The sequence below is a fragment of the Hemitrygon akajei genome, chromosome 3 (genome assembly GCF_048418815.1).
Source record: "Hemitrygon akajei chromosome 3, sHemAka1.3, whole genome shotgun sequence".
Lineage (NCBI taxonomy): Eukaryota > Metazoa > Chordata > Chondrichthyes > Myliobatiformes > Dasyatidae > Hemitrygon > Hemitrygon akajei.
In genome coordinates, this window is record NC_133126.1 from 95,877,835 (window position 1) to 95,892,190 (window position 14,356).

Consider the following 14,356-nt stretch of genomic DNA (forward strand, 5'->3'; position numbering starts at 1 on the left):
GCTTTCTTAGTATGGGCTACAGTTACTACACTATTAATTTAAACACTGCGCTACCAACATACCGTAGTTTTGAAGAACAAAAAGAGATAGAATATCTGTAAGACATTTGATCCTTTGAGTATTTTGTGCTATTATTGATCTAATCTCTCAAATACACTTCACCTGATCACACATTATTTGATTTCTAACGGTCAAAATATTTAACTAACCTTCTTCTGCATATTCTCAACTAAGCACCCAATATTCTTTGAAATACAATGTTCAAAATAGTTACACAGTTTCCATTCATGGTGGGAAAAATATAACTAAATACATATGGTGACTCCCAAGATCCAAATTTAAGATATAATAACCTTCCAACATAAAGTAAATTTTAGTTTTTGAGGCGCATGAATCTCAGAGCAATGGAGGATGAGAGGTGACCTGATAGAGGTGTATAAGATGGTGAGAGGCATTGATCGTATGGATAGTTAGAGGCTTTTTCCCAGGGCCGAAATGGTTGCCACAAGAGGACACAGGTTTAAGGTGCTGGGGAGTAGGTACAGAGGAGATGGTAGGGGTAAGTTTTTTTACTCAGAGTGGTGAGTGCGTGGAACGGGCTGCCGGCAAAGGTGGTAGAGGTGGATACGATAGGGTCTTTTAAGAGACTTTTGGATAGGTACATGGAGCTTAGAACAATAGAGGGCTATGGGTAAGCCTAGTACCGTAATTTCTAGGGTAGGGACACGTTCAGCACAACCTTGTGGACTGAAGGACATGTATTGTGCTGTAGGTTTTCTATGTTTCTATGTTTTATGAATCTCCAATTAAAGAGAACTGAGAGCACATAGCTCCGTGTAAGTGGCCACACAGGCAGGATGGTGATTAAGGTGTCTGGAACACCTGCCTTCATTGTTCACAGCATAGAGTACAAGAGGAGAGACACCGTGCTACAACTGCACAAGTTGATAATGAAACACCATTCTGATTGCCATAAGGAAATCATTAAGCCAAAAAAAATGTAGAAAAGATTCATAAGAATAACACTGGACTTGAGGGCATGAACTATAAGGAGCTACTGGATAGGCTGAGACTATTTCCCCCTGGAGCCCAAGAAGGCTACAACTTTGTCGTGGTTTAGAGGCTTGTATGCCTCAATGACCTGGAGAGCTATGTTGGCTGGAGTCAGGGCTTTATGTCTTGGCTCTTGGTAAGGTCACCCACTTCAAACAGGTCAAAGAGCGGTCCATCGATCCTCCAGGTTTGGGGGTTCAGCTCAACCTGACTGGTAAAACAAAACTGTTACAGAAACAGCAATGAAGATCACATTTCTGAGTCTCCACCCAGGACTTGCATGACTGACAGTATTTGAAAATCAAGAGGAATCTAGTGACATGATGAAGGAAGGCATGAACACCGCCAAAGATGGAGAACTTTCACTGTTGCCCTAAATGGGCAAAAGAGAGAAGAGATATGGGGCTGAGATTCAACCTTAGAGAAGGTTATAAAACAGGGGTGTCAAACTCATTTTAGGTCACGGGCCGGATAGAGCAAAATGCAGCTTCATGCGGGCCGGATCAGTCGGACGCGTGCGAACGCAGCTTTTGTTGCCTCCGTTTTTTCAGCCTGCTCTCATGTGTCTCAGTCTCTGCTATAACTACAAAGTGTTTCACTTTACAAATTCCGTTTCTTATGAAGAAGACTGCCGAATAAACACTAAAAACCCTGAAAACCTGGTACCTGAATAAACTCAGCATTAGCCATATCATACGCCACAGGCGCTTCGATTACTGGGGCCAGCTTTAATAGTAATTAGATATTATCTCGCAGGCCAAAGATAATTCCACCGCGAGCCGGATTTGGCCCGCGGGCCTTGAGTTTGACATATATGTTATAAAACCATAAGGTGCACAGATAGGGTGAATGGTCACAACCTTTTCCCCAGGATAGAAGAGCCTCAAACTAAAGGACACAGTTTTAACCGAAGAAGCATATTTAGAGGGGACCCAAGGGCAACATTTTCCACAAAGGGCATGGTTGGTGTATAGAACTGCCAGAGGAAGTGGTATGGGTAGGTACAAATACGATGTTTAAAAGACACTTAGACAAGTAAATGGCTAGGAAAGAATTAGAAGATTAAGGGCTAAACACTGACAGATGGGACTCACTGTGGTAAGCAACTTGATCGGCATGGATAAGTTTGGCCAAAGGGCCTGTTTTCATGCTGTGTAACTCTGGTGATTCAGCATCTGGAATATATATCCAAGTATGCTTAAACTTTCAATAAGAATCCAGAGAAGGTTTACCAGATTGATTCCTGGGTAGTGCACAACAACAAAATTAAACAGAATGAAGCTAAACTCACTCTAATTTTGAAGAATAATTTCTTTAAACGTACAATTTTTTAATGGAGCTTGACAGTTGATATTTTCTATGACTGTGTTCTTGAGTCAGACTGAAATGTTACAACACTGAGTGAAACTGACGAGGAGGACTGATGCCTTTAGTTGAGCTGAGTTGTTATTTATATATTAATGAGTTAACTATACTTGTTGACAGTGTCCAAATAATTCCTTGGAAGTTCAAAAAAATCTGTTTAAAACACAACACTTTGGATTATATTTACATAATATAAATGGCAGGTCCTGTCCTGAAACTACTTTGAAGGCTGCTTAAGCTCTCTTCCAGGCTTACCAACTGACAATTGGCAATGTCTATAAATGACTTACAAACATAGGAAAATATTCCAAAAACAGTATTTTATCGTATTACCGAAAATAAAATCCAAGATGAAAATTAAACTTTAGAAATGCAATTGAAATGCTTAAAATACTAGAAAGAAATTGTTAACAAATACATTTGAGGTTATAAAATTAATTCAAAATATGTAGATTACTTGAAATGTCCTATCTATCTTACTGCAACTCCTCACCACAGAGATGAAGGACAATTCTGAGTCTAAATTCTGAGTCACAGCGTGTGTGTGAATGGATTTTAAGTGAGTAGGGGGTTGCACAAGTCCAGACCCACCCTCTCAACATCCCCTCCCAGATCCAGCGGCATGGTGGGGTCCAAGATGGCTGGGGGAAGTTCTGTTGCAGTGAATGGCCAGACCAAGCTTTCTTGCAAGGGATGCCCTTTCCGTGCTTCACGGCATGTGTTTGCTAGATGGCTGTTAACCCTACGAGAGGGTTCATCCGCCCTTCATCCTGCAGGGTGTCTAGCCACCCTCCTCGCCAGGCAAGCCAGTTTAGTCGCTGACCACCCGACCATGAGACAGGTAGTACTGGGTTTCATGGTACCAGCAGCACTCAGCCGAGTGACCTGACAATTTAGTCCTAGTCTAAATTAGGACTACACTGAATCACAGGTTCAATGTCGACACTTCTTAGTAAAACTATGTAGGAATGCAACTCGGAGATACTGGGGACTAGAGCAACACACAAAAAGTTGGAGGCACTCAGCAAATCAGGCAGAATTTATGGAGGGGAACGGACAGTTGCTGGTCCAGATCAAGACCCTCCATCTGGACTGAAAGATGGAGGGGAAATAGCCAGTATAAAAAGGAGGAAGCATGGGGTGGAGCAAGAACTGCTGGGTGACAGATGGATCCAGGGGAGGTTGGGAAATAGGCAGCTGGAGTAGAGGAATGTGGGAATAGCACCAGAAGCTGGGAAGTAATAGGTGGTAGAGTCAAGGTACTAGAATCTAATAGGACAGGAAGGTGGAGCATGGACTCAAGGTAGGGAGGCAGAGAGGGCTGATGGTAGTAAAGGGGGAAGGAATTGAGTGGGAGGAAAGGAGGAAAGAAAAGAATCTGGGAGATGGAGTCTGCATTGATCTGGGGAGGGGCTACTACACAGGACCGAAAGAAGCTGCAGAAGTTTGTAAATCTAGTCTGCTCCATCTTGGGCACTAGCTTACAAAATACCCAAGACATCTTTAGGAAACTGTGCCTCAGAAAGGCAGCATCCATTTTAAAAAATCTCCAGCACCCAGGGCATGCACTTTTCTCACTGTTACCATCAGGTAGGAGATACAGAAGCCTGAAGGCACACACTCAGCAATTCAGGAACAGCTTCTTCCTCTCTGCCATCCGATTCCTAAATGGACTTTGAAACTTTGGACACTACCTCACTTTTTTAATATACAGTATTTCTGTTTTTTTGCACATTTTAAATAATCTATTCAATATACGTAATTGATTTACTTGCTTACTTATTATGTTTTTTTTCTCTCTCTCTGCTAGATTATGTATTCCATTGAACTGCTGCTGCTAAGTTAACAAATTTCATGTCACATGCCAGTGATAATAAGTCTGATTCTGATTCTGAAAGAACACAGGGCAAGCAGTTTACTGGAAGTTGGACAATTCAATGTTCATGCTGCCAAGTTGTAGACTACTAGCAGAACATGAGGTGCTTGCGTTTAGCCTCACCTTAGTGGTACAGGAGGCTCAAGGCAGATATGTCAGTGTGGGAATAAGAAGAATACTAGCTGGAATTCAGGAAATCCAGATGGCCTCAGCAGGCGGAGCACAGGTGTTCAGCAAAGTGGTCGCCCTATCTGCTTCCTGATGAGGCCACATCAGAAGCACTGGATACTGATATGTATTTAATATTTCAATAATACTGTAAATATATCATTTGATAAAGCATTTTGTTGTTTAAATAATTCATTATCTTTATATGTAAGAAGTGTGCAAATGGCATACGTTGTCATGCTACCGTGTCATACATACATACGCCACTTAAAGTAAAATCGAGTTAGACTTGCATTCCCAGTTCTCTTGTTTTCCTTACAATTAGTTCTTGTGTTTTGGAGTTATAAAGTATAACAGATGCAATAAATAAAGCTGGAATATATGCAGTTAAATTTCTGCCTCACCTGGAAGGACTATTTAGGGCTGTTTTGGTGGGAAGGGAGGACGCATAGGGATAGGTGTTACACTTCTTACGGTTACAGGGGAGAGTTCCCGGGAGGGAGGGTGTAGCAGGTTGGTGATCTGCCACTCACCATGAATAACAACGGCAAAGACATCGCATAAAGTTCATGACTTTCATGTTTATGCAAGTGACCAAAAATAATTTATTCTGGGCCTCTATAAATAAAGTTTCACACTACTTCCCTATTTTGTTCTCACTGCTTTTCTCTGAATGTTGTCTGCAAATTTGGATTACACTAATATTTAGACATTAGACATAATTTCATCTGTAAGGGCAAATTGTGCATGAAATTAATTTGCCACGTATTTTAAAGTGTTGGTACCAACTTTATTATGCACAATAATAGATCACAACAATAAGACCTTCACAAATAACTTACCATATAACAAGATGTCCAACATGCTGAAAGTAGCGAATTAAAGTGTTCTACTAGCAACAGTTACAATTCAGAAAGAGTAGGAATACTCATGAGATACCTAAGCAATTTACAAAGGCATTTTGTAGAGATTTGGAGTGCAAACGACTGTCTCAATGCCACTGATATTCAACAGTTTTGAATTTGTTTTCATATAAACTAAAAGGATATAAAGTAGAAGCAATTTCAAAGTGTATCTGCAAATAATTTGTTAATTGCTATAATTTCCAAAGCAAAGTTCTGCTTGGTTGCTTACAAAAATAAAATATCAGACATAAACAAGGAATCATTCAAGGAAACTAAGAAGAATGCGTCAGTGTTCTATTGTAAATAGAAATATGACATTAAAATATATATGCAGTACACGACCTTGCAGTTGAGACTTCCAAAAGTCTCCAGCATGACCATGAAGTATATCCTCAGGATACAAGTGACATAAATATAACACACCCTTCAGCCTGGGTTATAACAAGGTCACTATTACATGTGTGGGGTTTCTATAGGACTGCTACAATATAACTGTACAATATTGAAAGCTATGGTACACCAAGACTGCAGCACTAAAGAATTTTGTGTCACCAGCGGAAGGAGGCCATTTGCTTTACCAAGTCTGTACCAACTCCATGCCACAGCAATTCAGGTATTCCTACTCACAGGCCATTACCCCATTGCGTGCATATTCTTTTGCTTCAGATAGTCACCTAGCTCTCTTTTGACAAATACAGTACACATAACATATATGGTACATTTGGAACAGAAAACATGCTATATAGAGATATACTCTGAACCTATTTTGCACAATGAAGCAATAGCGATGATTAAATTATAATACCTAAATTATTCCTACAGCCCATTGCATCCTGCCTGACTGATTTAGGATGGCCCATCGCTCACAATCTGATTCATGGCAACCATTGTATTAATACAATGTTCAAACTTGTGCAGCTTAACAGAAGGAAAATTAAAATTGAAAACAAAAAAACACTGATGTAATAAATGACATGGCAGCCAGTTAGACATTTAATATTCTTTCTTTAGAAGCTATGCCAGAGAAAGCTCTGTGAAATCAGAATTGCATAGTACTACACATTACAAGCTCTTGTGCTAAGATTTTTAATATTTTGTTAGTATGAAGTTCATTGTGCAGAGATGAATGATGCTTCCTCTGTAAAATCCTCTAAATTCACTGGAAGGATTAAATAACTGAAGATCAATAATTTTATTTTGTCCTTGTGAAGCATTGTTTGTGATGTAGGAAAGCTGCCTTGGACATTTAGAAAGTAGAACAAGAGGCATCATTCCTCTCACCAGAGCAAGTCTGATATCTAGTTAGCCTCACTGATTTTATTTAAACAATTCCCACCATTGTTTTCAGATTATAAATGCTTACATCAAATCTTCGTATGTTTAAGGTACCTGAATAGAAAGAATACATATAATCCTGAAACTGGTTCAACATTCTCACAGTACTTTCTCCAAAAGATTGGCCAATAATTTGTCCGAATTTCTTGATTAGGACTTTCCTAAAATAGAGAACTTCACTTATGGAGATGACATTGCATAAATTTTGGGGAACACACAAAATACTGGAGGAACTTAGAAGGCCAGGCAGCATCTATGGAAAAAAGTACAATCGACGTTTCAGACCGAGACTCTTCAGAAGGACTGATTTTGGGCTCTACTTCACATATTTCTTGGTTTATTAAAACATTCACCATTTATTAAAAAGAAATGCTGATTACATGCTTCAATCTAACCTACAGAACATAAGTAAAATCTATCTAACGAACTGACAAAACCATGCATCAAGAGCAGGAGCAGGCCAATCAGGCTCTTGAGTCTGCTCTACCTTTCAAAACGATAGTGGATAATGCAATTTTGGCAATCACAACCATCAACTCACTTGGAATTCAAATCTTTCTCAATCTCCACAATGAATCTGACTCCACAGCTCACTGGAAGAACAACCCTCAGAAAAGTAATTCCTCTTTATCTTTGTTTTAAGACCTTATACTAAAAGAATATCTTATTCTACATCCATTCTTGAATGGCATCATCATCCGCACTGACAAATACCCTTCAGGCTCATTTCATTCTTCTAAACTCCAATGAATTTGGACTCAATCTGTTCAACTTCTTTTTACATGTTAACTTCCTCATCCCAGGAATCAAAATAGTGAAACTCATCTGCATTCTTCCAGTGCAATTCAGGAGTGCTTGAGTATGGTGAGTAAAAACGTAGAGTACTCTAGGTACCCCTCCCCCACCCCTTGATCTTTCCCATTACTGGTTTTTTACCTGGCACCTATCAGCCTTCTCCTTCCCAACCTCCCCTCACCTTCTTTATAGGGCCCCTGCCCCCTCCCTCTTCAGTCCTGATGAAGGGTCTTGGCCCGAAACGTTGACTGCTCATTTCCACGGATGCTTCCCACCTGCTGAGTTCATCCAGCATGTTGTGTGTGTTGCTTTGACCCCAGCATCTGCGGAGTATTTTGTGTTTACGATTCGCTACTCCGCTGCAAAGTCACTTCGAGGTATGCCTACCCTGAAGAAGCTTAAACCTTCCCTTCGACGGGAGTTCAGTGAGACCCTCTCTCACTGCTCCCCCCTCTGTGATCTCCGCCTCTCCCTGCCTCTTTGATCACATCCTGACTCAGACCCGCTACCACATCCCATGGCCTCCACCTCTTCAATAACTTCCAGCTCCCCGGTCCCGACCGTTTCATTTTCACTATGGATGTCCAATCCTTATACACTTCCATTCAAGAAGGCCTCAAAGCCCTCCGCTGCTTTCTTGACAATAGACCTCACCAGTTCCCCACCATCGCCACACTCCTCCAGTTGGCGGAACTGGTACTCACACTTAATAACTTCTCTTTCAGCTCTTCCCACTTTCTTCAGACCAAGGGTGTAGCTATGGGCACTCGCATGGCCCCCAGCTATGCCTGTCTCTTCGTTGGTTGTGTGGACTGCTCCCCAACTCTTCCTTCACTACATTGATTGCACTTCCTGCACCCATGCTGAGCTCGTTAATTTCATCAACTTTGCCACCCAGCCTTCAAATTCACGGTCCATCTCAGACACTCCTCTCCCCTTTCTCAATCTCTTGGTCTCCATCTCTGGAGACAGACTGTCCAGTGACATCTTCTAAATGCTATTCCCTATTCCCAGTTCCTCTGTCTCAGCCGCATCTGCTCCCAGGATGTGGCTTTCCATTCCAGGACATCTCAAAAGTCCTCTTTCTTTAACCATATAACCATCTCGGCCCTTCTAGTCCGTGCCGAACGCTTACTCTCACGATCTAGGATCGTGGTTTCCCTTCTGCTGTCAACAATGATGCCCTCTCCTGCATCTCCTCCATTTCCTGCACTTTGGCCCTCACCTCATCCTCCCGTTACCACAAGAGGGACCGAGTTCCCCTTGTCCTCCCTTACCACCCCACCAGCCTCCGGATCCAGCACATTATCCTCTGCAACTTCCACCAGCTTCAACGGAACCCCACCACTAAGCACATCTTTCTCTCTCTACCCCTCTCCGCTTTCCTCAGGGATTGTTCCCTCTGTGACTCCCTGGTCCACACGTCCCTCCCCACAGACCTCCCACCTGGCACTTATCCCTGCAAGCGAAGTGCTACACCTGTCCCTACACTTCCTCTCTTACCATCATTCAGGGCCCCAAACAGTCCTTCCAGGTGAGGCAACACTTCACTTGTGAATCTGTTGGGTTCAGCTATTGCATCCAGTGCTCTCGTTGCGGTCTCCTCTACATCGGTGAGACCCGATGCAGATTGGGGGACCACTTCGTCGAGCACCTCCACTCCGTCCGCAACAACAGACAGGATCTCCCAGTTGCCACCCACTTCAACTCTGCTTCACGTTCCCATTCGGATATGTCCATACACGGCCTCCTCTACTGTCATGATGAGGCCAAACTCAGGTTGGAGGAGCAATACCTCATATACCATCTGGGTAGTCTCCAGCCCCTTGGTATGAACATTTAATTCACCAACTTCCAGTAATTCCCTTACTCTCCCTTCCCCCAGCCCAGTTTCACCCTGCCTCCTCCTCCAGCTTCCTATCACCTCCCTCATTGTTCTGCCTCCTTCTACTACCCATAGTGCTTTCCCCTTACATTCTTTCTTCACTTTTTCTGCCCATCCCCTCCCCACCCCTTGACCTTTCCCATTACTGGTTTTTCACCTGGTACCTACCAGCCTTCTCCTTCCCACCCTCCCCCCACCTTCTTTATAGGGCCCCTGCCCCCTCCCTCTTCAGTCCTGATGAAGGGTCTCAGCCCGAAACTTTGACTGTTCATTTCCACGGATGCTGCCCAACCTGCTGAGTTCCTCCAGCGTGTTGTGTGTGTGTTGCTTTCACCCCAGCATCTGCAGAGTATTTTGTGTTTACTCTAGGTGTGATCTCACCAGTACCTGTAAAAGTTGCTTTAAGTCTTCCACTATTTTACAGTATACTCCTCACCTATTGAAATAAAGGCTTACATCCCATTAAAAGTAAATTTTTTAAATGGCTTCAGTTTTTCAAGACTCCTTTCTGCCATTCTCTATCACTTTGTTGACAGCTTAAGTGCCAATTAAACAGCCACTGCATGCAAATTTCCAATGTATCAATGAAATTGTATTGTTGGGTGTCATGGCACTTACTGCACCCAGTGTTCAATTTTTAATATCTTATTGCTAGATGTGATGATGGGGACTTGAAGAAGAGATAAAGGGGGATTATCCAATTGACACTGCTGGCTAAATTACAGTTGTAAATACTTCATTATTGTCTTTGGCTAGACTCCTTATTGTATATTATGCCGCTACCTACTCTCTGTTATAAAACAGATTAAGCCCAGAAATAGAGATGGGGAAGTTTGGAATGTTGGCTGGAAGATATCATATCCATGATTATAGTTTTTAATTAGTCTGTAGAATAGTTCTCCACAACATTTTCTATCACTCTGCAATATTTTACTTTCATTGAGAATAGTTAACATGCCAGCTTTAACTCAACACTTACTGTCCTGCAATGAACCGTGTTCAATATTTGTTTAAACTCATACCTTTGCAAGCCTGGCTCTTTTGATGAGGTCATTAAGTTTACGCAGTGCTGCATTCCGAGGTAAACTCTTAATATCCTTGAAGAGATCCTCTGCTTCCATTTCAAAGAGTTTCCGATTTTCTGTAATCTGGAGGGGTTTTGACCAGAAAGAACCTATGTAGACACGGACGACCTCAGGGGTGTCAATCACTTTGCCAAGGGACCACATCAAGGCACCATATACCCTCATCAGTTGCTGTGTATCAACTTGATCAGCCTTGTTCAGAACAACTCTGATTTTGTCATCTTGGCCTCTTAGTGCCTTGATAGCATCTGAAAACTCATCAGATATATCCAACTTGTGGGCATCAAACAGCAGGATTATGCGATCAACTCTTTCAGCAAACCATCTCAAGACTTCTGAAAAGTCATATCCTAAAATAGCAAGTGTACTGTGATTAGACATTTTTTCCCATCAAAATCGGCACAACCTATATAGAAAACCCACAGCATTTAAAAACCCTTATAGAATTTCCTACTTAAGAGCATAGCAAAAAGACAGCTTGCTACTAATTTTTCCAGCAGGATTAGGTTTGAACATTGAAGAGAAGCTTTGGTGGAAAGTTTCACACCTCAAGGGTGATTAATAAAAGTTTAACTAAAAAGTTTGTAAAATAATAAAGGGGTGCACTTTTCAGAACATAGTAGATATGGCCATATAGAAATTACTCCCAGACCTTCTGAAAATGAAATTGACTGCAACTTAGAATCTATAACCCTGAATTATTTTTGGAAGGAGACAACATGAAAAAATGCAAACGGCAATCACACACAAAAATAGCACCCATGGAGTTAAAAGGGTGAAAAAATGGGGAATAAAAAAGAATCCAGTTTATGCAAGTAATTTCTAATTTACCATTTTAATACAAATTATACCAAAACTGAAAAAAAAGGTTTGGGCCTGTTAAGACCACCTTAAATTTAAAAGGCTGCTAAGCCCAAGTGGCACTACACATTGATCAAAGCAAAAAAGAACAGTTAGAGCATATCTGCCCAAAAGATCACCAGAGTACAAGTTGAATAAATCCAGCTAATGATCAATAACTCAGTTTGTGGATGCTGACTAGCCTAGGAATTTCTATTACTTTCTTTTTAAACTTTAAGTTTTCATTTGCAGTATTTCAGTTTTGTTTCAGAATACAGAAGTATCATTTATGGAAAACAAAACTAACTACTATAAATTGAAAATATTTTTACTTCTTTATAAAATGGTCCAGCTCTGATGAATAAAGGAAAAATACCAAGGGAAACAACTTTTCTTTAAAAATATAATATTGTACTATTCCTTTGATGCAACATTTCATCTTGTTCAGGATATCAATTTATGGCAAATTTAAAAAGGATGAGTTTAGACCCTGAAGACTTTTACTCACCCTACTACTACAGCATTTTTATTACCGTGAAAAAATCCTGTTTGGGATAAATTATTAACTTGGACGTGAAAGCTGAATGAAATTTCTCATCTCCCCTATTGAATAAAATTTTGCTTACTTATGTAAATTATTTAGCCAAGTGGAAATATGCACATCTATAATTCCATCTGGAAAACTGGCAAAATGACAAAGTCTCTGAAGAAATAATCTGATTACTGACCAAAATCATCAAAGAGACTGTCAAACATAACAATGAAAGGAAAACCAGACACAGTTCCTTTTCAGGTGTCCTGCAATAAATTCCCAACAGTCAAACTGACACACATTTATGGACGGTACTGCCACAGCAAAAATAACAAATTTCACATCATTTAAGTCAGTGATAATAAATCTGACTCTAATTAAACCGTAATCAATCAGAACAAAACTAAACAACACTATGCAGAAATCCTAACCACTGGGTGTTTTTCTTCGGTTAAGAGGGCATGAAATCAAACAGAACTATGAAAAAAAGCCAAGATTTATTCAGTTCTATAATAAAACAACTGAATTATTAATTCAAAACCTCACAATTCAATAACCTACAAAAACAAACAAAACAACTAAGAAACAAAACTAAAGGAATATACTCCAAGTTTCTACTTCCCTCAAAAGAAACTCTGCAGCTGGCTTAATTTGTTAAAACTGAAAAATTATTCTGATTTCTGAATTTTACCGCAATGGAATCAATCTAATGAAAATGTTTTAGAAGTAGATATATGATATCAATAGAATAAACCTCCATATAACCATACAATGTGCTTGTAGCTATTGTCATTCCTTAGTGTAATGATATGCATTAACCATTACAAGAATACTGGTACTGACTTTGGAACCAGAATCAGGTTTAATATCATTGACATATGTTGTGAAATCTGTTGGTTGCAGCAGCAGTATATTGTAATACATAATAATAAAAACCATAAATTACAATAAGTATATATTTATAAAAAAGAAAATTAAATAAGTAGTGCAAAAAGAGAGGGAAAAAATAATAAGTTAGTGTTCATGGGTTCACTGTCTATTCAGATTCCATTGGTGGAGGGGAAGAAGTTGTTCCTGATACGTTGAGTGTGTATCTTCAAGCTCCTGTGCCACCTCCTTGAAGATAGCAGTGAGAAGACGGTATGTCCTTGGTGACGGGGATCCTTAATGATGGATGCTGTCTTTCTGAGACATCGCCTTGTGAAGTTGTCCCCACTATGCAGCTGGAAGAGCTTACAACTTTCTGCAGCCTGCTATTAACACCAAAGTTGTATAAGCAACCAATACACAAAATGTATATTAGGGAAATGTCCGTCTTGTGTATCTAATTGGAATTTATTTTGTTTTACCCAGGATAGAAAGAAATTAAAATTACATGACTTTGGAATATCCGTTCTATCCAAACACATTGGGCAAAGGAAGCTCAAATGCTGACCAAGGGATCAGTAACTGAAAATGCAAGTTTCTATACAGTGCCTATTTGATAGTTCCCAAATTGTGGTCAGTGTGATACTAAGCAACCAGCATGATTGCTGAATTAATAAATTTATCTGAAAGTACTTCCAGATTGTAGAGAGCCCCAAGATATGTGCACAAACTAATTGCTCATATCACAAACAGCTAGATAATTTTAGATTTTATATCCACTTCCTTATTTGCTAGATTCACGTGAGTTGAACAAAATGCAGCCTCAACTTCTGCAATTTTCAATCTGAAATATTGGGGCAATTGACCAGTGGCTGGTATTGTCTTATCTATTGGACGATTTTATCTGCTTTCATGTTCAAAAAGAAAGTAGGAACATTTAAAATTACAAGTATAAACAAAAACAAAGTGCTGAAGGAACTCAGCAAGCCAGCCAGCATCCATGGCAAGCAATAAAGAGATGAAAGAATTTCAGTTCCCAGTGTGCAGTGCAGGCAGTTCACCCCAGAACCAGAAGTGATGGTAGTCTGGTCACATGCGCTGGTATCAAGCTGAAGCCATTTACTGTAATTTATGTGTTAGTTTTACCCACCCAAAGTTTGTCTTTTATCAAGAACAACTATTTCAGCGTGAGAAACAAACACGGAGAGTACCACAAGCAGTTATGAAAGAGAGGCTCAGTTCCGACAGAGAGAAGATGCTAGCCAGATAGCATGTTGTGTCCTGAAGCTGGTGTTGTTCAGTGAATTCACCAAGAGAGATTCAGGTGAGACCCTGAAATGGATAATCTAAGTGTTCCTGCACCTGTGCAGTTTACAATAACTGGAAATGCTTCAAACATCAATTCAATATATATTTAATGGATGAAAAGTTGAAAGTGTCCATCTTTCTACATTGTAATTGGCAAAGATGATTTGGACATCTATAACAGCTTTCCAATTGATCTGACAACCTTGACACTGGACACTTCAATGACAAAATTTGAGGAGTATTTTGCCCTAGAGTAAAACATCATGTTTGAAAGATACAGGTTTTCCTCTGACCAGAAACAAGGTGTTAGTTTTGACCAACACGTAGCTGAGCTTCAGGTAC

General features: G+C 40.2%; 1 protein-coding gene across 1 annotated transcript in view; it reads right to left on the bottom strand.

Moving 5' to 3' along the window:
- The window catches only part of LOC140725228 (EH domain-containing protein 4-like), a 63,807-nt gene that overhangs the window by 25,650 nt on the left and 23,801 nt on the right, over window positions 1-14,356 (bottom strand). Inside the window, exon 4 of the mRNA XM_073040395.1 lies at window positions 10,405-10,817. Coding sequence (XP_072896496.1) covers window positions 10,405-10,817 — 413 coding nt within the window. The remainder of the gene's footprint in view (window positions 1-10,404; window positions 10,818-14,356) is intronic.